At 42.1% G+C, this 24,704-nt stretch overlaps 1 protein-coding gene across 1 annotated transcript; it reads left to right on the top strand.

Moving 5' to 3' along the window:
• The first annotated feature begins 657 nt into the window (after window positions 1–657).
• On the top strand, window positions 658–19,346 carry LOC137368845 (G-protein coupled receptor 182-like). The gene is made up of 7 exons (XM_068029051.1): window positions 658–832; window positions 2,635–2,678; window positions 4,392–4,489; window positions 5,244–5,583; window positions 7,776–7,872; window positions 11,501–11,554; window positions 18,457–19,346. The coding sequence occupies exons 1-7, from the start codon at window positions 658–660 to the stop codon at window positions 19,344–19,346; spliced, it is 1,698 nt and encodes a 565-aa protein (XP_067885152.1).
• Window positions 19,347–24,704: the final 5,358 nt, after the last annotated feature.

Below are 24,704 nucleotides of genomic sequence, written 5' to 3'. Positions count from 1 at the left end.
TTATGATCTACCTGAGGAAGTTCAAAGCTTTGAAGAACTTTGTGGTTGTAATTGGTGCCACATTAGCTGAGTGGACTGCCCAGTAAATCTGTGAGATCTATCTTTGTTGTATTGGAGAGTTAAACTGAAGGAAGGAAAGTTAGACTGTGACAATCTTTTATCCCTCAAAAACTCTAAAGTCAGATTGATTCGATTGAAGGTGTTTGCAAGTTGTTAATTGTTGAAATCCATCGCTGAAGAAGGAAAGCACCACTTACTGCTGGAATTAGATGATGGACTGTTCTACTGTTGAAGAACCTTTTTTCCCCCCATTGCACGACTGTGAGGACTTCAAGCAACATTGGACTATAAATTTGCAAGGACTCTAATTTTTTCTATTTTAAATGCTTTTTATATCTTCATAGTGTTTAAGAATTTAGTTTTTTTAATTAGACAGTTAATTTGTTGATTTAAAGACACCTGGTTTGGTGAGCCTCATACAGGGGTTAATAGATGGTATAATTTGGCTGGGTCTTTCTTTAATTTGGAATGTTTAAAATGATATGTTAGGCAATCTGCAGAGGGATGGGATTGAATTAACAGTGTGTCTCTTCCACCACTATCAGAATCGTACATTTTGATTGGGGGCTTTGACTGGAGCGGTCGGTCGTAACAATTATGACAGGTTTAGATAAGGTAGACAAAGAAAAGCTGGTCCCATTAGCTTATGGTACAAGGTCTGGGCACAGATTGAAGGTTTTGGGCAAGAGATGCATGGGAGATGTGAGGATGAACTTCATTTACACACCAAGTGGTGATGATCTGGAACTCACTGCCGACGAGGCTTGTGGCAGTGGAGACAATCAATGATTTCAAAAGGAAATTGGATAGGCATTTGAAGGAAATAAACTTGCAGAGCTATGACGATAGAATGGGGGATTGGGCTTGACTGGATTTGCTCTACAGAGAGCCAATATGGTCTCAATGGGCTGAATGACCACCTTCTGTGCTATTATGACTCTATAACTCTTTAACCTCCTGACTCCCCAAAGCCTTTCCTCACCTACAAGGCAGAAGTGATGGAATATGCTCCACTACTTGGACAAGAAGCTTGACATCATCTAGGACAAAGCAGCATGCTTGATTAGCACACCATCCATCACCTTAAACATTCACTCCCTCCACTACTGGTGCACCGTGGCTGCAATTTGAATCATCTACAGGATGCACTTCAACAGCACCTCTCAAACCTGTGACCTCTTCCACATAGAAGGACAAGGGCAGCAAGCACATGAGAAAACCACCTCCAAGTCTCAAATCATCCTGACTTGGAAATATATTACCATTCCTTCATCGTTGCTGGGTCAAAATCTTGGAACTCCATCCTGACAGCACTGTGGGTGTATCTACACCACGTAAGAACATAAGAACTAGGAGCAGGAGTAGGCACTTCAGCCCCTCGAGCCTGCTCCGCCATTCAATACGATCATGGCTGATCTCATCTCGGCCTCAACTCCACTTTCCTGCCCGTTCTACATAACCCTTTAGCCCATTACTAATTAAAAATTTGTCTATCTCCTCCTTAAATTTACTCAATTTCCCGGCATCCAACACACTCTGGGGTAGTGAATTCCACAGACTCACGACCCTTTGAGAGAAGTTATTTCTCCTCATCCCTGTTTTAAACCTGCTACCCCTTATCCTAAAACTATGACCTCTCGTTCCAGATTGCTCCACCAGAGGAAACATCCTCTCTATGTCTACTTTGTCAATCCCGTTAATCATTTTATATACATCAGTTAGATCTCCTCTCATTCTTCTAAACTCTAGAGAGTAAAGGCCTAAACTGCTCAATCTCTCTTCATAAGACAAACCCCTTATCTCTGGAATCAATCTAGTGAACCTCCTCTGAACTGCCTCCAGTGCAACTACATTTCTCCTCAAGTAAGGGGACCAAAACTATACGCAATTTTCCAGATTGGTCTCACTAATGCCTTGTACAGTTGCAGCAACTCTTCCCTACTTTTATACTCTATTCCTTTAGCAATAAATGTCAAAATTCCATTTGCCTTCCTTATTACCTGCTGCACCTGCATACTAGTTTTCAGTGAATCATGCACGATGACACCCAATCCCTCTGCACTGAAGCACTCTGAAGTTTCTCTCCATTTAGATAATAATTTGCCTTTCTATTCTTCCGACCAAAATGGATAACCTCACACTTATCCATGTTAAAATCCATCTGCCAAATTTTGCCCATTCACCTAACCTATCCATATCCAATTGTAAATTTCTTATTTCTTTATTGCTACTTACTATCCCACCCATTATAGTGTCATCTGCAAATTTGGCTACAGTACCTTCTATCCCTGTATCCAAGTCATTAATATAAATTGTAAATAATTGGGGCCCGAGGACCGAACCCTGTGGCACTCCACTTGTTACATCTTGTCAACCAGAAAAAGACCCATTTATCCCAACTCTCTGCTTTCTGTTGGCTAGCCAATCCTCTATCCAAGCTAATAAATTGCCCCTAACCCCATGTGATCTTACCTTGTGTATTAACCTTTTGTGTGGACCTTATCAAATGCCTTCTGGAAGTCCAGATATACTACATCTACAGGATTCCCATTATCCACTTTGCTTGTTACTTAGACTGCAATGGTTGCAGAAGGCAGTTCACCATTATTTTCTCAAAGGTAAGTAGGGTTCTGAAATAACTACTGGCCTTGCCAGTGAAGCCTACATCCTCTGAATGAATAAATAAAAAAAGACAAAGTTTGACACTGAGTCACATAAGTAGATAGTAAGACAAGTGACCAAAATCATGGTCAAAGAGGTAGGTTTTAAGAAGCATCTTAGAGGCAGGGAGAGAGGTAGAGATGCAGCGATATCTAGGGACAGATAAGTTCTATTTAATATAATAAGGACTGTCCCACAAAATAGCTGGAAGATGCCATTTTTAAATTGCGTTCACCCTTTACCATAAACCTACATGAAATAATCAGCTGACTGCAAATCTCGAGAAGCTGTTTGCACACTGATGGCTCCTACACCTCATTTCTGGGGCCATGTCTGACATTTTATTGTGCTGCTCTCTAATCAATCTGGTCGGACTCTCCTTACTGACAATTTCTCATGGAAAATGTGGAACAGTTCCCATAAGATATGTCCCCTGTGAATCTCACATCTTTTTCGTTTAATTCATCTCATTACCTCATATATTCTGAGGTAAGGGGTTTGAGTGTGCCTTAATTGATTAATGAAAATGCATTTGAAAAAGTGCCGCATAAAAAGTTTGTCAGCAAAGTTATTTCCCATGGAATAAAAAGGGACAGTGGCAGCATGGATAGGAAGTTGGTTGAGTGACAGGAAACAGAGAGTAATGGTGAATGGTTGTTTTTGGACTGCAGGAAGGTATATACTGGGCTTCCCCAGGGATTGGCATTCGGACCATTGCTTTTCTCAATCTATATTGATACAGAGACTTGGATGTGCAGGGCACAATTTCAAAATTTGCAGATGATACAAAACTTGGAAGTCTTGTGAACTGTGAGATAGCATTAGACAAATGGACATAGACATGCTGGTGGAATGGGCGGACATGTAGCAGGTGAAATATATTGCAGAAAACTGTGAAATTATACATTTTAAGAGAAAGAACAAGGAGAGGCAATACAAAATAAAGGATGCAATTCTAAAGGGGATACAAGAACAGAGGGACTGGGAATGTATGTACACTACTCATTGAAGGTGGCACAGTAGGTTGAGAAAGCCATTAAAAAGGCATACAGGATCCCAGATTTTATAAATAGAGGCATAGAGTACAAAATCAAGGAGGTTATGGTGAAACTTTATAAAATACTTAGCTGGAGTATTGCGTACAGTTCTGGGCACCATCCTTAAGAAAGGATGTCAAGCATTAGAGGGGGTGCAGAAAAGATTTACAAGAATTGTTCCAGAGATGCGGGACTTCAGTTACGTGGATAGGTTGGACAAGCTGGGGATGTTTTTCTTAGAGAAAAGGTTGAGAGGAGATCTGATTGAGGTATTCAAAATCATGAGGAGCCTGGATACAGTAAATAGGGAGAAACAGTTCCCATTGGTGAATGTGTCAAAAACCAGAGGACACCGATTTAGAATGACTGGCAAAGGAACCAAAGGCGACATGAGGAAAAACATGTCTGCACAACCAATAGTTAGTGAGGTGGAGGTAGATTCATTCGTGGGTTTCAAAAGGGAAGAGAAGAAATGCAGGGCTATGTGGAAAAGGTGGGAGAGTGAGATTAGCTGAGTTGCTCTGGCATTGGAATGCACAGACACAATGGGCCAAATGGCCTCCTTCTATGCGATAACCATTCTCTATTTCTATAATTGCTATAACTTTCTCCGTACTTGTCCTATCTGAAAAGGAAAGTGCCACCCACAGCCAGAAGCCTGAGGTTGGTGCCTTAGACTTTGCAATGGATCTGCAGTTTGTCCGAGTTGGATGCCTACCGAACGGTGAAGAGTTAGTGTTCAGCCCATTTTGCACACAATATATTATCAGCAATTGCTTGAAAACTGAAAACTCAAATTCAGTTCAAGACCTTGAATGAACGAATTACCTTTTGCGACCTCAGGTCGTCCCAAAGAGCTCCACAGCTAACCCGACTTTTTGAAGCATAGCCACTGTTGTAATATGATGAAGTTGTATTAATGAAAAAAGAAACAATTCAGCAGAATAGCATAGTTAACATATTAAAAAAAAACTCATGGACTGAAGTACGCAGAAATATAATTAGGATCTGAGACTAACAATTAATGGCAACAAAAGATTTTGGTTATCACTCCAAACATCTCCTTTGCCAAAGCATCCAGTTTTTCATTATGCCTTGTGAAGTTTCTTCAAATGAATGGGGTTTACATGAATGCAAAATATTTTCGGTGTTAAGACATTGCCCAAAGTGACGAAAAGTTCTAAGTTGCTTCCAGAACAGTGGAATAAAGAGCGAATCGCTGGGAGTGGAAAGCAGCAAAAAGGCTAATCACCGCAGAGTGCGATGGAGCCGGTGGAGACTGGGGGAGAAATAAAAAACATTTTGCCCAGGTATATACTGTCCACAGAAGAAAAAAAAAATACAAGATGACCATTTCTTTTTGTACCTGAGCAACGACCTTTGTCAAAATGACTGAGATGCTGGAACCTTCAATGGTACAAAGCGTTTGTTTCCAGCTGGTTCACTGCTGGCGTTCTAAAGCTTCAATTTTCTAATATTACTCAGATATTTTCCAACCCATCCGAAATTGTGCAGAGATGATTTCCTTCTCTACGAACTGCAAGTTTACTTCGTGAAAAATACTTCAATCCAACATTCGGTTCAGAGGCGAGACAATGACTTCCTTAGTGCGACACAGAATACCTTGTCCAGCAGATTGTGGCTTGCACATTACAGAAGGTCAAAGTTACTCCTACTCGTTGCTGTACTCCTCAAGCGACTACAAGAATGCTTGCTGAACAAAAACAGAAAATGCTGGAAATACTCAGCAGGCCAGGCAGCATCTGTGGAGAGAGAGACCGAGTTAGCGTTTTGGGTTGGTGACCTTTCGTCAGAACTGGAAAAAGTTAGAGCTGTAACATATATAAAGTACGAAGGCAAGGAAAAGGTGGAGGGGATTAGAACAAACGGGAAGATTTTTTTATAGGGTGGAATGCAGAAGAAATTAAATGGCAAAAGAGATGATGATGCAAGGCAAACGGAGATGGTAATGGGACAAGAGGAGGTGTAAAATGGGTAAATTAGAATTATCACCAACTACTGCTGCCCAAATACAAGGGGGCAGAGGATCTGAAATTGGTGAACTCAGTGTTCAGAAGGCTGTAAAATGCTTAATCAAAGATGAGGTGCTGTTCCTTGATCTTCCCTTGAGCTTCATCGGAGCGGGGTAGAAGGCCAAGGAATGAAAGGTCAGGGTGGGAGAGGGACAGAGAATTAAATGACAGGAGACAGGCAGTTTGGGGGTCATGCTTGCAGACTGAACGATGGTGTTCCACAAAGCAGTCACCAAATTTGTTTTGTTTCCCCATTGTAGAGAGGACCTCATTACCAGTGACTACAGTGCACTAAATTTAAAGAGGCACATTTAAAATTGCTTATGCCCCTTCTCCCGGTCTCCCCACCAGTGGAAGCAGCTTTTCTCTATCTATCCTATCATGTTTTCCAAAGTCCTAAAAAAATCAGTCAAATCACCACTCAAACTTTTATATTTCCCGGCATACAAGTCTCATTTATATAATCTCTCCTCATAATCTAACCTTGGAACTCAGGTAATAGTTTGGTGAATCTGCATTTCAGTCCTTCCAAGGTCAGTATATCCTTTCTCAGGAACAGTGCCCAGAACTGTACACAGTACTCCAGATGTGGTCTAATTTGGGCTTTGAATAGATGAAGAACAACTTCCCTTTATAGTCTGGTCCTCTAGTTATAAAGGCAAACATTCTATGAGCTTTTTTTTGATCAAGTTTTGTACCTGACTACTATATTTTAGTGATCTGTGTACACGGCCCCCTAAACTTTTTGAACATCCACCATTCCCCGATTTTCACAACATAAAACATACTCAAATCTATTCTTTTTTAGTCTCTAATGGATGACCTCACATTTACTTGCTCTGAAATTCATCTGCTACTGTTTTGCTCACTCATTGCATCTATCAATGCTTCAGTCTACACTAGTTATCGTGCCACCAATCTTTGTGCCATCAGCAAACTTGGATACATTGCTCTCTTTTGTGATATCTAAGTCATTAATAAATATGGTGAATAGTTGAGGCTTCAGCACAGATCTTTGTCGGACACCACTAGCTACTTCCTTTCAATTTGGGTAGGTACCCATTATCCTTACACTCTACCTGATACTGCCTAGTTAATCTCCTAATCAGGTTAATAGTTTGTTTTTAATTCCATGGGCTTTAATTTTAGCTGACAGACCCATATGTGGATCCTTATGGAATGCATCTGGAAGTCCATATAAACTACACTTATATACATTCTATTGTCTACTGCTTTAGTTAGGAAAGCAAGAATGAAATTAGGTTTCTTTGAATTGATGTCTGAGTTTGAACTACTTCCTGAGTTTGAAAGGGGCTGTGCTAATTTGAGTTCTTGCCTTACTTTGTGGTGCTACATTTGTGCGACGTGCTTCGCGGGTCCTATGTAGGCAATCAGCAACAATGCATCTTTGCTCACTGATCTTTACATTAAAGGCTGTCCTTAAAATAAAGCTACATTATACAATAACATTGCCAAAATCATCCTAACTTCGAGCAGCCCAGTTGTGTCCAAATCTTTGAACCTTAGACATTAATTCACACGTTAATTGAGAAACTACATAAATATAGTTAAAGGGGACAGCGACATTCCAGAGTTTAGTAGAGCAACCCTGAGAGAGGCATTCTTACATTTGAAATTTAATTACTGAATGAACACAGAACACATTACAAAACAAAGATCTAGGGATGGTTCTGATGCTGTGTAAAGGAACAACCACTGCTGTGAGAATACAGCTTCCAATTTTCATTAGTTAATAAACATTGCAAGAATTGTACAGTCTTTGTGAGTTTTTTCCCTAAATCTAGGTAATGCCTTTTAAATATGTTCTATCACTTCAGGGACTGAACTCGGCTGTCGTTAAGGCAACTAGAACTAATTTGAACGATGTTGCAACCTGTCTGTCTCAGTGGAGATTCCACACCGTATAAATGAAGGGTTCTGGCATTGTATCAAATTGAGTTTAGCTTAGGAAAATTGCCTACAGCACGAAGGAACGGATTGCTTCACGCAGAAAATGATTGAAACATTTCATACTATTACGAAAGTATTCTACACAGTCCTTGCAGTCGTTGGCGTTATTGGTAAGTGAATATAGTCATATAAGTCGTGTAAATGTGTGTATGAGCTGGTCTCTGGTTTTGCTCTGTAACTGAGTGTGTTAGATTCTTGCGCCTCGTGATGCCGATTACACAACTATTATGTTAGTGATATAATTGCAATAAATTGATATCCTAAAGTCCCATGGTCCTTTGCATCCCATTGTCTTAACTGAATATATATATATATATATATATTTGAATCTCACAGACATGTTTTATGATCAAATTATTGCCTTTGGCGAAACGGCCTCTGATATTGCAGCAGTTCTCAGTGAGGGCAACTCAGCAAAGAATTGCGCTGAGTGTGGATCACTGATCGGAGCGAAACACCTGACTCCAGTAGTCATGCATTAGTGGTGGAAATATGTCATTGCAGAATTGGACTGAGTGCGTCCTCAGTGTCTGCACATGCAGTCACAATCTTCCATTGCTCGTGTAGAAAATTGGACCACATTGTGACGTACATTTAGACACTTGCGAAATTGTGCTAATATAAAACTGATTTCTTCCTCAACACATTTTAAAGCCCTTCACATCCAGTGAAGTACATTTAACTATAATCACTTTTGTATAATAGGCAGACGTAGTAGTCAGTTTGCAAGGCAAAGTCCCACAAACAGCAATGAGATAAATTTCCTGACAATTAGTTTTGTGTGGTTGAAAGGCAATTGGTAAGGGCGCTAGGAGAGCTCCGCTTTTGTATTACTGAACTGAGAACAGCTGCAGGAAGAGAGGACTCCAATCTCTCCCCATCTCTGTTCTTAGCTCCGAGATGTGTCTCTGAAGAGGTGTGGGACGGGCGCGGGTGGAGACAGTACACGGCAAATCGGGCATAGGTAAAAAGCACCTGCGTGGAGTTCTAGTCCTCTATTCCGAAGTATGAAGTTCGTACTATTTGGATAATCAAATAATGGAAATAGTGTCATAACTAATCAAATTACTGATCTCCGTTTGAACGGGCTAAACTGTGACGTTTTAGAAAGTGTAATTGATGAGCATACGTCGTTGATTTTTATAATACGGATTGTCGACCAGTCAGTAAGAACTTCTTAACTAAATGGTTGTTACCTTGAAAAAGTAATACACTCTTTATGATTCTATAAATTAATTAAGGATTGATTCAGATATTATTTGGGGGTGCTCAGTTACTCTCCTCTCCAGGCTCTTATTTCTTATCCATTGGTTCATTCTATCCAATCCACAATCAGATGTTCATTTTAATAATAGAATTATCACATTTGCCATCACACGTAAGTAAGTAAATTCCCATCCTGAGATGCAGCAGTGAAGCTGTGCACTTCATACAAGATACTGTCAATCACCCAGGGCAGGGTTTGGCAATGGAACAGTGAACCTCCGTGGTTCTATGTTGGGAATGAACCAGCTCCTGCTTCCTGTATAATGAGCGCTACAATAAAGTACAGGTGTTTGGACCATGGGTGTTAACACTGGAATCTGCTCACAGGTAAAGTTGTACCCTAGAGGTTTGAAGCACTGGAGGCATTTGGTCACTTGTGTCTGTGCATTTTCTTTGCTAGAGCAATCCAGATCTATTCATATTGTTCTGTATTCTGCCTTTAACATTATGTCTCCCTCTTTAAATATGTATCCAATTTCCTTAAAAAGATTCAGTGGTCTTTGTATTGCCAACTTCCTGTGGCAAAGTATCCCATGCTTCATCAACCCATTGTGAAAACAAATGCAAAATTTGCTGATGACACAAAGATGCGTAGGAAAGTAAGTTGTGAAGAAGATATAAGGAGGCTGCCAAGGGATATAGATAGGTTAACTGAGTGGGCAAAGATCTGGAAAATGGAATATAATGTGGGAAAATGTTAAATTGTCCATCTTGGCAGGAAGAATTGAAAAGAAGCATATTATCTAAATGGTGAGAGATTGCAAAGCTCTGTGATGCAAAGGGATCTAGGTGTCCTAGTACATGAATCGTATAAAATTAGTAAAGCAAGTAATTAGGAAAGCTAATTGAATGTTATCATTTTATTGCGAGGGGAATTGAATACAAAAGTAGAGCGGTTATGCTTCAGCTATACAGGGCATTGGTGAGATCACATCTGGAGTACTATGTACAGTATTGGTCTCCTTATTTAAGATAAGATGTAAAGGGGTTGGAAGCAGTTCAGAGAAGGTTTACTAGACTAATACCTGAAAAGGCTGGGTTGTCTTATGAGGAAAGGTGGCACAGGCTAGGCTTGTATCCACTGGAGTTTGGACGAGTAAGAGATGACTTGATTGAAATATATAAGATTCTGAGGGGCCTTGACAGGATGGATGTGGAAAGGATGTTTCCTTTTGTGGGAGAATCTAGAACTGGTGGTCACTGTTTAAAAATAAGGGGTCACCCATTTAAGACCAAGATGAGGAGATTTTTTTTCTTTCAGAGGGTTATGAGTCGTTGGAACACTCTTCCTGTAAAGGTGGTGGAAGCAGATTCTTTGAATATTTTTAAGGCAGAGGTGAATAGATTCTTGATCAGCAAGGGGGTGAAAGGCTATTGGGGATAGGCAGGAATGTGGAGTTGATGTTACAATCAGATCAGCCATGATCTTATTGAATGGCGGAGCAGGCTCGAGGGGCCAAGTGGCCTACTCCTCCTAATTCATATGTTTGTATGTCCTGCTAATCATTTCCTCACTTTTACTAATAGTTAATTGATGACCCTTCATCATCAATCTCCAATCAGAGGAATCTGGCCTTCCCCATTGTCATCAAAACCCTTCATTCTTTTAAAAACTGACTTTTAGAATTTCCGTATAGTATTTTTGCTCCAGTGGAGCTAGTCTATGTATCTCAAGTCCCTCCCTATTCCTGCTTTAGTCTCATGTTCATTCTCCTATTCAAAATCCAAGGTTTTATTGAATCTTCCTTATGGTTTTATCTTCCTGCAGTTATACAGAAAATGAAGTATTCGAACATGTATATCTCTCGGTTCCTCTTCAATGTGTTTCCATTAGGCATTTAGGCCTTTTTCCATATTTTTCCTCATCAAATTAAATTCCATCTGCCCATGTTTCACAAACAATTTTTATAATTTTCTCTTCTATTGCTAAACTGCTTAAATTTGCACTGTCAATACATTTCGTCATTGTATTCTCGATACAATAGTCCAAATCATTGATAGATAATGAAAACAAAGGTGGAACCACACAGGGATATTCCATTTTCAATACTTCTTTAGTGTCGGCATCATCCACGCTATTTGTTTTATTGTCACCCAACTTTCCATCTGTGCTGTTAAAGTTTGTATTATATTCAGTTGTGTGCTAGTCGAACACATCTCTTATGTGACACCTTATTGACCACCTTATGAAACCTATGTGCACCACATCTACAGAATTGCCTGTATCAATTAGATCCATCAGGTATTCAAAAGAAAAACACTTGCCGAGCACCCCTTCATCCACGCATTTCAAGATTAATCTAGACTTGTGGATTCTAAAAGTTTGCCCACAGTTGATGTTAAAGTCACTGATGTCTAACTAATGTCCCATCTCCAATCTTCATATCCTCTCCAAAGTCATTCAATGTATTGTCACCTCCCAAATCTGTGCACATTTTTCTCACAACTCCATATTTGAATCTCTCCAATCAGGTTTCCACCCCTGCTACAGTATCAAAATGGTTCTGATCAAAGACTGTGACAATGGTAAAGTATCCTTCCTCATCCTTCTTGACCTATCTGCAGCCTTTGACACAGTTGACCACATTATCCTCTTCCAAAGTCTCTTCCCCCATCATCCTGTTGGATAGGTGGGACCCATACAAGTTGGACGGGTTGCACCTGAACCAGAACGGGACCAACATCCTTGCTGGGAGGTTTGCTAGTGCTGTTGGGACAGGTTTAAATTAATTTGGCAGGGGGATGGGATACAGAGTGAAAGTACAGTAGGGGGTGATGCACAGCCAAATATAGAAGAGAAATTAAGTCAGTCTGGAAGGCAGAGCAAAGATAGACCTGTTAAGGCACAGCGAATAATGCATGGCTGGATTGCATCTATTTTAACGCAAGGAGTCTTGCAAGTACATGGGGAGGCGGTGCGTAGTGGTATTATCACTGGACGAGTAACCCAGAGACCCAGGGTATTGCTCTGGGGACATGGGTTTAAATCCCACCACAGCAGAATTTGAATTCAATTAATAAAATCTGTAACCAAAAAGCCAGTCTAATGATGGCCATGAAACCATTGTCGATTGTTGTAAAAACCCATCTGGTTCACTAATGTTCTTTAGGGAAGGAAATCTGCTGTCCTAACCTGGTCTGGCCTACATGTGACTCCAGACACACAGCAATGTGACTCTTAGATTGCCCTCTGAAATGACCTAGCAAGCCACTCAGTTGAATCTAACCGCTACAAAGTCAATAAAAAGGAACGAAACCGGACGGACCACCCAGCATCGACCTAGACACCAGAAACGACAATGACAAACCCAGCCCTGTCGACCCTGCAAAGTCCTCTTTACTAACATCTGGGGGCTTGTGCCAAAGTTGGGAGAACTGTCCCACAGACTAGTCAAGCAACAGCCTGACATAGTCATCCTCATGGAATCATACCTTACAGACAATGTCCCAGACACTGCCATCACCATCCCCGGGTATGTCCTGTCCCACCGGCAGGACAGACCCACCAGAGGTGGTGGCACAGTGGTATACAGTAGGGAGGGAGTTGCCCTGGGAGTCCTCAACATCGACTCTGGACCCCATGAAGTCTCATGGCATCAGATCAAACATGGACAAGGAAACCTCCTGCTGATTACCACCTACTGCCCTCCCTCAGCTGATGAGTCAGTACTCCTCCACGTTGAACAGCACTTGGAGGAAGCACAGAGGGTGGCAAGGGCAAAAATATACTCTGGGTGGGGGACTTCAATGTCCATCACCAAGAGTGGCTCGGAGGCACCACTATTGACCGAGCTGGCTGAGTCCTAAAGGACATATCTGCTAGACTGGGTATGCGGAAGGTGGTGAGGGAACCAACATGAGGGGAAAACATACATGACCTCGTCCTCACCAATCTGCCTGCCGCAGATGCATCTGTCCATGATAGTATTGGTAGGAGTGACCACTGCACAGTCCTTGTGGAGACGAAGTCCCGCCTTCACATTGAGGATACCCTCCATTGTTTTGTGTGGTACTACCACCGTGCTAAATGGGATAGATTTTGAACAGATCTAGCAATGCAAAACTGGGCATTCATGAGGTGCTGTGGGCCTTCAGCAGCAGCAGAATTGTATTCAACCATAATCTGTAACCTCATGGCTGGGCATATTCCCCACTCTACCATTACCATCAAGCCAGCAGACCAACCCTGGTTCAATGAAGAGTGCAGGAGGGCATGCCAGGAGCAGCACCAGGCATACCTCAAAATGAGGTGTCAACCTGGTGAAACTACAACACAGGACTACATGCGTGCCAAACTGCGTAAGCAGCATGCGATAGACAGAGCTAAGCGATCCCATAACCAATGGATTAGATCTAAGCTCTGCAGTCCTGCCACATCCTGCTGTGAATGGTGGTGGACAATTAAACAACTAACTGGAGGAGGTGGCTCCACAAAAATCCCCATCCTCTATAATGGGGGAGCCCAGCACATCAGTGCGAAAGATAAGGCAGAAGCATTTGCAACAATCTTCAGCCCGGAAGTGCCGAGTTGATGATCCATCTCGGCTTCCTCCTGAAGTCCCCAGCATCACAGATGCCAGACTTCAGCCAATTCGATTCACTCCGCGTGATATCAAGGAACGACTGAAGGCACTGGATACTGCAAATGCTATGGGCCCTGACAATATTCCGGCAATAGTACTGAAGACCTGTGCTCCAGAACGTGCTGCACCCCTAGCCAAGCTGTTCCAGTACAGCTACAACACTGGCATCTATCCTGCAATGTGGAAAATTGCCCAGGTATGTCCTGTACACAAAAAGCAGGACATGTCCAACCCGGCCAATTACTGCCCCATCAGCCTACTCTCTATCATCAGTAAAGTGATGGAAGGTGTCATCAACAGTGCCATCAAGTGGCGCTTGCTCAGCAATAACCTGCTCAGTGATGCTCAGTTTGGGTTCCTCCAGAGCCACTAAGCTCCTGACCTGATTACAGCCTTGGTTCAAACATGGACAAAAGAGCTGAACTCAAGAGGTGAGGTGAGAGTGACTGCCCTTGACATCAAGGCAGCATTTGAGCGAGTATGGCATCAAGGAGCCTGAGCAAAACTGAGGTCAATGGGAATTGGGGGAAAACCCTCCGCTGGCTTGACTCATACCTAGCGCAAAGGAAGATGGTTGTGGTTGTTGGAGGTCAATCATTTGAGCTCCAGGACATCACTGCAGGAGTTCATCAGGGTAGCATCCTAGGCCCAACCATCTTCAGCTTCTTCATCAATGACCTTCCTTCAATCATAAGCTCAGAAGTGGGGATGTTCGCTGATGATTGCACAATGTTCAGTACCATTCATGACTCCTCAGATACTGAAGCAGTCCGTGCAGAAATGCAACAAGACCTGGACAATATCCAGGCTTGGGCTGATAAGTGGCAAGTAACATTCATGCTACACAAGTGCCAGACAATGGCTATCTCCAACAAGAGAGAATCTAACCATCTCCCCTTGACATTCAATGGCATTACCATCGCTGAATCCCCCACTATCAACATCCTAGGGGTTATCATTGACCAGAAACCAAACTGGAGTCGCCATATAAATACTGTGGCTACAAGAGCAGGTCAGAGGCTAGGAATTCTGATGCGAGTAACTCCCCTCCTGACTCCCCAAAGCCTGTACACCATCTACAAGGCACAAGTCAGGAGTGTGATGGAATACTGTCTACTTACCTGCATGGGTGCAGCTCCAACAACACTCAAGAAGCTCGACACTATCCAGGACAAAGCAGCCCGCTTGATTGGCACCCCATCTACAAACATTCAGTCCCTCCACCACCGACGCACAGTGGCAACAGTGTGTACCATCTACAAGATGCACTACAGCAATGCACCAATGTTCCTTAGCACCTTCCAAACCCGCGACCTTTACCAACTAGAAGGACAAGAGCAGCAGATGCATGGGAACACCACCACCTGCAAGTTCCCCTCCAAGTCACACACCATCCTGACTTGGAACTATATCGCCGTTTCTTCACTGTTGCTGGGTCAAAATCTTGGAACTCACTTCCTAACAGCACTCTGGGTATACCTACCCCAAATGGACTGCAGCGGTTCAAGAAGGCAGCTCACCACCACCTTCTCAAGGGCAATTAGGGATGGGCAATAAATGCTGGCCTGGCCAGCGACGCCCACATCCCATGAATGAATATAAAAAAAGTAAGGCAGATGAATTGAGGGTGTTGATTAACACGTGGGAATATGACATTGCTATCACAGAGACATGTTTGAGGGAAGGGCGGGACTGACAGCTCAATATTCCAGGATATAGAATCTTCAGGTGATGGTGGCGGGGGGTGGGGGGAGTGCTTGTAGAAGAGGATGTGGCATTGCACTATTGATCAAGGAGTCAATTACTGCAGTAAGGAGGGATGATATCTTCGAAGGTTTCTCAAATGAGGCCATATGGGTAGAACTTAAATACAGAATGGGGGTAAACAGTTGGCTGCGAGTGTACTACAGGCCTCCAAATAGTCTGGGAGAGATAGAGGAGGAGATATGTAGGCAAATCTCAGAGAGGGGCAAAAATAATAGGGTAATATTTAGTATAAAAGTCCTACAAGAGAAGGGGCAGTACTGGACCTAATCCTAGGGAATCAAGTCGGACAAGTGGTAGGAGTGTCAGTGGGGGAGCATTTTGGGGACAGTGACCATAACTCTGTTATGGGGTGGAACAGTGGCGCAGTGGTTAGCACCGCAGCCTCACAGCTCCAGTGACACGGGTTCAATTCTGGGTACTGCCTGTGCGGAGTTTGCAAGTTCTCCCTGTGACTGCGTGGGTTTTCGCCGGGTGCTCCGGTTTCCTCCCACAGCCAAAGACTTGCAGGTGATAGGTAAATTGGCCATTGTAAATTGCCCCTAGTGTAGGTAGGTGGTAGGGAATATGGGATTACTGTAGGGTTAGTATAAATGGGTGGTTGTTGGTCGGCACAGACTCAGTGGGCCGAAAGGCCTGTTTCAGTGCTGTATCTCTAAATAAAAATAAATAATAGTCGGGGATTTCAAATTCCCCAATATCAACTGGGTCTTAATGCAAAAGGCTTAAAGGGGGCAGAATCCTTAAAGTGCATACAGGAGAGCCTTTTGAGCCAGCACGTAGAAAGTTCTACAAGAGAAGGGGCGGTACTGGACCTAATCCTAGGGAATCAAGCTGGACAAGTGGTAGGAGTGTCAGTGGGGGGAGCATTTTGGGGACAGTGACCATAACTCTGTAAGATTTAAGGTAGTTATTGAAAAGGACAAAGATGGACCAGAAATAAAGGTACTGAATTGGGGGAAGGCTGATTTCAATATGATAAAATAGGATCTGGCCAAAGTGGACTGGGAGCAGCTACTTGTAGGAAAGTCTACATCACACCAGGGGGAATCATTCAAAAAGGAAATAGTGAGAGTTCAGGGCCAACATGTTCCCGTAAAGATGAAGGGTAGGACCAACAAGTCCAGGGAATCCTGGATTGGATCAGGAAAAAAAAGTAGGCTTATGGCAGATTCAGAGGGCTGAAAACAGCAGAGGACCAAGAGGAGGATAGAAAGTGTAGGGAGGTACTTAAAAAAGTAATTAGGAGAGCGAATATGGGGCATGAAAAAACACTAGGCAAGATAAAGGAAAATCCCAAGGTGTTTTCTAAGTATATTAAGGGCAAGAGGATAACCAGGGAAAGAGTAGGGCCCATTCGGGACCAAAGTGGTAATCTGTGTGTGGAGCCGGAGGACATAGGTGAGGTTTTAAATGATTACTTTTCATCTGTGTTCACTATGGAGAAGGACGATGTAGGTGTAGAGATCAGGGAGGGGAATTGTGATATACTCGAACAAATTAGCATTGAAAGGGTGGACCTATTAGTTGTTTTAGCGGGCTTAAAAGTGGATAAATCCTCAGACCCAGATGAGATGTATCCCAGGCTGTTATGTGAGGAAAGGGAGGAGATAGCATGGGCTCTGACACAAATTTTCAAATCCTCTCTGGCCACAGGAGAGGTGCCAGAGGACTGGAGGACAGCGAATGTGGTACCATTATTCAAGAAGGGTAGCAGGGATAAACCAGGTAATTACAGGCTGGTGAGTCTAACATCAGTGGTAGGGAAGCTATTGGAAAAGATTCTGAGGAACAGGATTTATCTCCACTTGGAGAGGCAGGGATCAATCAAGGATACTCAGCATGGCTTTGTCAGGGGGAGATCATGTCTAACAAACTTGATTGAATTTTTCGAGGAGGTGACTAGAGGTGTAGATGAGGGTAAAGCAGTTGATATAGTCTACATGGACTTCAGTAAGACTTTTGATAAGGTCCCGCATGGGAGATTGGTTAAGAAGCTAAGTGCCCATGGGATCCAGGGCAATTTGGCAAATTGGATCCAAAATTGGCTTAGTGACAGGAGGCAGAGGGTAATGGTCGAGGGTTGTCTTTGCGATTGTAAGCCTATGTCCAGTGGTGTACCGCAGGGATCGGTGCTGGGACCCTTGCCGTTTGTGGTATACATTAATGATTTAGATGTAAATATAGGAGGTATGATCAGTAAGTTCGCAGATGACACGAAAATTGGTGATGTCATAAATAGTGAGGAGGAAAGCTTTAGATTACAGGACGATATAGATGGGCTAGTAAGATGGGCAGAGCAGTGGCAAATGGAATTTAATCCTGAGAAGTGTGACTTGAACCAAGTCTCATTCAACCATCACCTTCTGCTCACTGACCTACATTGACTTCCAGTTAAGCAATACTTCAATTTTATAATTATTATACTTGTTTTAAAATTGCTCCATGGCCTTGCCTCCTGCTAACATTCTCCATCCCTATAGCCTTCTGAGACATCTGCACTCTTACAATTCTGACCTCTTACACATCCCTGATTTTAATCATTCAAGCATTGGTGGCTGTGCCTTCAGCTGCTCAGGCCCTAAGCTCTGGATTTCTCTCCATCTATCTCTTTACCTCTCTACCTCTCTTTCTTCCTCTTAAGATGCCCGTCAAAACCTATCTCTTTTACCAAGCTTCCCTAAAATCTACTTATGTGGCTCGGTGAGAAATTTTGTTTGGTAATGTCCCTGTGAAGTACCCTGGGACTTTGGTAAAGGCTACCCGATTTGCAATCGTCTACCTGCCTAAACATGTTACAACAGCTAGTCTCCAGTAATTCTCCTTCTAAACTGAAACCTGAAAATTGCTGCACAGGCCATGCATAAGTCAGCCCCTTTAAGTTACCGCACAAATGCGGCATGCAAAAAACTTTAAAGGGACCATGCACTTAAAATAAGTGGGCACATTGCACTCCAGTTCCATAACATATTTACAAATGTAAGGAGAACTGAAAAGAATGGCAGAGAATTTGATAGTTTACTGTCTTGGCTCCGGGATGGAGTTCCATCCTCTTGATCTCTTTTCCCTTTTTTCTTACAGTTAATTTAGTGGCGATTTTGATCCTGACCCAAGAAGCATGCGGGCTGTCTACCTGCACCACTCGTTACCTGGTAGCCATGGCAATGGCGGATCTACTGGTCATTATCACTGATGTCATATTGACTCGGATGAGTTATTATTATTTCCCAGGATCCTTCCTAGACATCACCCCTCTGTGCAGTGTAATTTTTGTCTTGAGTCATGCATCAACAGACTGTTCAGTCTGGTTCACAGTTACTTTCTCCTTTGATCGATTTATTGCCATCTGTTGCCGGAAGCTGAAAACTCAATATTGCACTGAGAAAACTGCAGTTATGGTTCTAGCAACAATCTGCATTCTGCTTTCTTTGAAAAATGTTCCCTTCTACTTTATCATTGAACCTGGGGAGATAATTAACAATGTATCGTGGTTCTGTGATGTAAAACCAAGTTATTTTACTCAGCCCGAATGGGTGGGATTTGACTGGTTTGATACAATTTTAAACCCATTGCTTCCATTTGCTTTAATTTTGTTGCTCAACGCTCTGACAGTCAGACACATTTTAGTGGCCAGTCGGGTCCGTAAGGTACTTAGGAGTCAGAGCAAGGGAGACAATGGCAGTGACCCAGAGATGGAGAGCAGAAAGAAGTCTGTGATATTACTCTTCACCATATCTGGCAGTTTCATACTTCTGTGGTTGACATATGTTATTGAATTCTTCTATTATAACATTGCAGAGACAAATCCCACAGATTACAATGAATCTTTGTATATCTTTGCATATGTTGGAGCTATGCTGCAGAATCTTAGTTGCTGCACAAACACATTTATTTATGGGGTGACTCAGTCCAAGTTCAGAGAGCAGTTCAAACGTGCCATGAAATATGTGTTTACCTTAATTGTTAAATAATAAAAGAAGCAACTGTGTTCAGCCCAGAGTTGATAATGAGTTTTTCCACTTCATTGGATCTAAAAGGTATCTCTAGATCTTTCCTCCGTTCTTTCCTCTATTCCGTTCTCCCCAATACATTCTTCATTATTTCTCCATTATTTTTTCCATTCTCTGTTCCATTCTCCGTTCCACTCTCAACTCTTTTTTTCATGCTACATTGCATTTTTCATTCCATTCTCCATTCTGTTCTCCATTCTTCACCCTATTCTTCATTCTTTACTCCATTCTTCATTCCATTCTCCAGTCTTTCCTCCATTACATTGCCCATTCTTTTCTCCAATCGCAATTCATTTCTCCATTCTCCATTCCATTCTCTGTTGCACTCGCCATTACATTTGCCATTCCGTTCGGCATTCTACTCGCTATTGTTACAACCGAGGCCGGAGTAATGCACTGTCAATTCAGTCCCATTACTCCACAGGTGATAGCATATTAATAAAGTTTTCCCACCTACTAGAACTTAGCCAAATTAAAGACTTTATTAACCCCCAGAATAAAATAGACCAAACCAGGTATCTTTTAACCAACAACAAATTAACTTTTTATTAATAAACTAAATCTTAAAAAATATTCAGATAAATCTATGTCTAAAGACCTTATAACTTATTATTCCTCCTCCCTCATGCACACACACATACATTCAAAAAACAATGGTGTTTCAAATTGGAGCTGTTTGTTAGGAATAAATAAATAGTTGGGTTGTAAAGTCCAGGTGATTTACGTTCCCAGTTCAATGAAGTGTCCCAGAGTTGAATAGTCAGATGTCACTTGAAGTCTCCAGGTGAATTTGATGAACAGTCTTTAATAGATAGGCATTGAAAGAACTTTGGTTCCAGCAGGCATTACACAGTTCTTTCAACAAGGAGTAGAATATCAAGTCGATTTGGATTTTTAAATTGGCAGTAGAAACTTTACTGAGAATTCCAGAACTCTCAGAAACACAAAAAGACAACATAAAGTCACTCCTGAGGCACAGACTTCTTAGAGATTGGAAGTAAAAGGCAATTTGCTACTTCCAACAATGCAAAGATTTCCTTTACAGGGTTTTTTCCCCTCTCCAGGTGAAATACAGCCTGTAGCCCAAAGTAGATCTTTCCATTGAGAGAGAGAGACAACACCTTCTTCAGAGGAGGATTCTTCTCTGGTCTCTAGATCAAACTGGTTTTGGCCAGTCTTTACCCACAGTCAAATGATACAATACAGCATGTGACCTCATGTCTCCTGCTGTTGCCCAGGAAACAGGCTTGCTGCTGGTACACACTGTGCCCAGAGAATCTAAAAGTTTCTCTCTGCCCCCTTTAGTTTCTTTAAACAGAGGAGAAAAAAAACTCCCATGATACCTCCACCCTTGGCGAAATGAAACATCATTCTTGAATGCATTTCATTACAGTGCAAAATAGAAACTGAAAAAAATACTCTAAACATATTTTCACATTCATGCCCCCATTCACTCTATTTCAATCAACAGAATGTTTCTATATACCATTGCCATTCATGCAACTTAACTAGGTTAAATTCGTGACAAAACATCAGCGATAACTTTGTTTTTCCTTGAAATATATACAGTCTTCAAATGATAAGGCTGTATCATGATAAACTGCATCTAAATATTCTAGCATTTTGGTTTTTAAATTTTTCCACAAAGATTAATGATTTATGGCCAGTGCATATTAATGTTTCTTTGTAGTCTTGCTGTACATATACTTTGAAATGTTTAAGACCCAGCAAAAGTCCTAATGTTTCTTTTTCCACAGTGGAATACATTTTTTGGTGGCGATTTAGTTTTCTTGAAAACTGTTTTTTCTATGCCCTGCAATATGATTGCACTAACCCCCTGGTCGCTAGGATCAATCGCTATCTTGAAGGCTTTAGCAAAATTTGGAGCAGCCAACACTGGTTCATTAGTTAAGATTGCCTTCAACTTTTGAAAAGTTGTCTGGCATTCATCGGATCACACTACTTTGGTTTTCCTTCTTTGTAGCAAATTGGTTAATGGAGCAGCTCCAACATAAAATTCCACACAAACTTCCTGTAAAAACCACACATCCCTAAAAACCTCATTATTTCACATTTAGATTTAGGGATAAGGAACTCCACTAAGGCTTGTACTTTTGCCGTTTTTGGCAATACTTGTCCTTGCCCTACTATATGTCAAAGGTAAGTTACTCTCGCTTTTCCGAATTCGCTTTTTGCCAGATTTATCACAAAGCCCACTGCTTGTAATTCTTAAAATCAGAGTTTTTAACTGGTTTAAGTGTTCTTACCAAGTGTTACTGTATATTAGTATATCATTGAGATACACTACACAGTTGGGAACACTTGCTACCACCTGAATCATTAATCTTTGAAAAGTGGCTGGGGCAACATTAGCTCAAATGGCATCCCCTGGCACTGATAAGGACCGTCTCGTGTGACAAAAGCTGATACATGGTCTAGTATAGAAGCTTCATTCCTTTGTTCTAAGAATCTGTGTCTTTGATGAGTTTTAGAGGACCTCTTACTTTGTGTCCGTAAACCAATTTGAAAGGACTAAAACCTATAGACTCATTCGGTGAATCTCTGGTGGCAAATAAAAGAAAGTCTAGTCCTTTAGCCCAGTCACGTGGATATTCGTGACAGTATGCTCCAATCATTGTTTTGAGAGTTTGGTGGTACATCTCTAAAACTCCCTGTGTCTGTGGGTGATAGGCTGAAGATTTCATCGGTCTGATACCCAAATTGCCCATGACTTCTTGAAATATCTTAGACATGAAGTTAGAACCCTGATCTGATTGAACTTCTAGTGGTAATCCATATCTAGTAAAGAATTGGGATAACTTTTCTACTACTATTCTAGCATTAATTGTCCTCAAAGGAATGTCCTCTGGAAATCGAGTCGCTATAGCCATGATAGTAAGTATGGATTGATGTCTCACTTTTGCTTTTGGCAAGGGTCCTACACAGTCTACCAATATCCTGCTAAATGGTTCCTCCATCACTGTGTTGGGAATTAGTGGTGCCGGTGGTTGGTTGTGGTTTTCCAACCATTTGGCATGTATGGCATATCTTAATAAATTATCTCACGTCCTTTGTAAGGTCTAGCCGGTAATAATGTTGACATATACATGATTTAGTTTTCCGAATCCCCCAAGTCCTGCAAAAGGAATTTCAGGACCAGAGATAGACAGAGTGAGAGAGAGAGGAGCACGGTGGGCGAGGGGGTTTAAAAAGTGTGCCTAAAGCCCAGAGTTGGAGACCGCAGACAGACAGAGTGAAAGAAAGGAGCACGGCAGGAGCAGCAGGAGTGGAGAGAGAGAGGAGCACGGTGGGAGTGGAGAGAGGGAGGTGCACGGTGGGAGTGGAGAGAGGGAGGTGCACGGTGGGAGTGGAGAGAGGGAGGTGCACGGCCGGAGCAGCAGGAGCGGAGCAGGGAAAAATTGAAAAGTGACATCAGAGTGATGTCACAATCAACAGTGAGTACAGGGAAACAGAGAGCCGTCGGGGGGGAATATACAGGTAAGCTTTTAATTTAATTTAATTTAAATCAAACATAGCATCAAACATCACAGGCAAGCAAGTGGGTGATTGGTTTGGGAAAAAGCTACCTATTTGTTGAATATCTGGTAAGTGATTAAAGTCCATTCTAATCCTAAAATAGTAAAGGAACTAGTGGTAAGCTTAATAAAATATAATAAAAATAAAAAAAGGAAAATAAAATAAATAATTGAATAAAATAATTAACTAGTTAATTAAAACACATTAAGGATGGTAGGACAGGTGATGTGTCACGGCTGCAGCATGTCGGAGCTCCTGGATGCCAGTGTGATCCAGGACAAACACATCTGCAGTAAGTGTTTGCAGCGCGAAGAGCTTCAGCTCAGTCATTGAACTCCAGTCTGAGCTGCAGACACCGCAACACATCAGGTGGGGTGGGGGTGGGTGGGGAAAGTTACCTGGACATTTTGTACCAGGAGGCGGTCACGCCCCTTTGGATAGGGACTTCTGATTTGGTCAGTGGTCAGGGACAGGAGAGTATGGCTGCAGTTGAGGCAGGTAACAGGACCCAAAGGGCAGGAGTGCAGGAGCCTCAGCCTTTGGTATTGTCTGGCAAGTCTGAGGATCTTTCAGCTTGTTTGGATGAGAGTTGGGGCTGCAGGGTGGATGAGCAACCTGACCATGGCACCATGATACAGGAAGCCATTCAATTGGAGGGAGAAAAAAGGAATGTAGTGGTAGTAGGGGACAGTATAGTTAGGGGGATTGACACTGTTCTCTGCAGCAAAGAGCGAGAGTCCAGATGGCTGTGTTGCCTGCTCAGTGTCAGGGTTCGGGACATATGCTCAGGGCTGGAGAGGAGCTTACAGTGGGAGGGGGAGGATCCAGTTGTCGTGGTCCATGTAGGTACCAACAACATATGCAAGACAAGGAAAGAGGTTCTGCATAGACAGTATGAAGAACTAGGTGCCAAATTAAGAAGCAGAACCTCAAAGGTAATAATCTTTGGATTATGACCTGAGCCACGTGCAAATTGGCAGAGGGCAAATAAGATTAGAGAAATTAATGTGTGGCTCAAAGATGGGTGTGGTAGAAGTGGGTTCTGGTTCGTGGGACACTGGCAGTACCATTGGGATGGTCTACACCTGAACTGTGCTGGGGCCAGTGTTCTAGCGAGACGTATAACTAAGGAAGTAGAGAGGGTTTCAAACTGAAAAGTGGGGTAAGGGATCAAATTTGGGAAGATATGGTAAATCAAGGAGTAGGGACAAGTCAAGAGAGAAAGGTATTAATATGGGAAATGATAAACCAACTGTAACAGGAAGGGACACAGTGCACAAATCTAAGAGTAAATCAACAGATAAGGCTAGAGGTTACAAAAATAATAAAAGGACAAAACTAAAGGCTCTGTATTTGAATGCACGTAGGTTCCACATCTGGCAGGAGTGTAAATCTGCAAAGCCTCTAATTTTTTTCTATTTTAAATTTTGTTTATATCTTCATAGTGTTTAAGAATTTAGTTTTTCTAATTAGACAGTTAATTTGTTGATGTAAAGACACCTGGTTTGGTTAGCTTCATTCAGGGGTTACTAGATGGTACAATTTGGCTGGGTATTTCTTTTATTTGGAAAGTTTAACATGATATGTTAGGCGATAGTTGGAGGGAAGGGATTGAATTAACAGTGCATTTCTCCCACTACAATCAGAATCATATATTTTGATTTGGGGCTTTGACTGGATCGGTCGGTCATAACACTATTTATTAATAAACTAAATCTTAAACAGTATTGAGCTAAATCTATGTCTAAAGACCTTATAACTTCTTATTCCTCCACCCTCATG

Source organism: Heterodontus francisci, chromosome 4 (genome assembly GCF_036365525.1).
Source record: "Heterodontus francisci isolate sHetFra1 chromosome 4, sHetFra1.hap1, whole genome shotgun sequence".
Classification (NCBI taxonomy): domain Eukaryota; kingdom Metazoa; phylum Chordata; class Chondrichthyes; order Heterodontiformes; family Heterodontidae; genus Heterodontus; species Heterodontus francisci.
The sequence above is the reverse complement of the archived record's forward strand: the minus strand, read 5'-3'. Positions and strand labels throughout refer to the sequence as shown.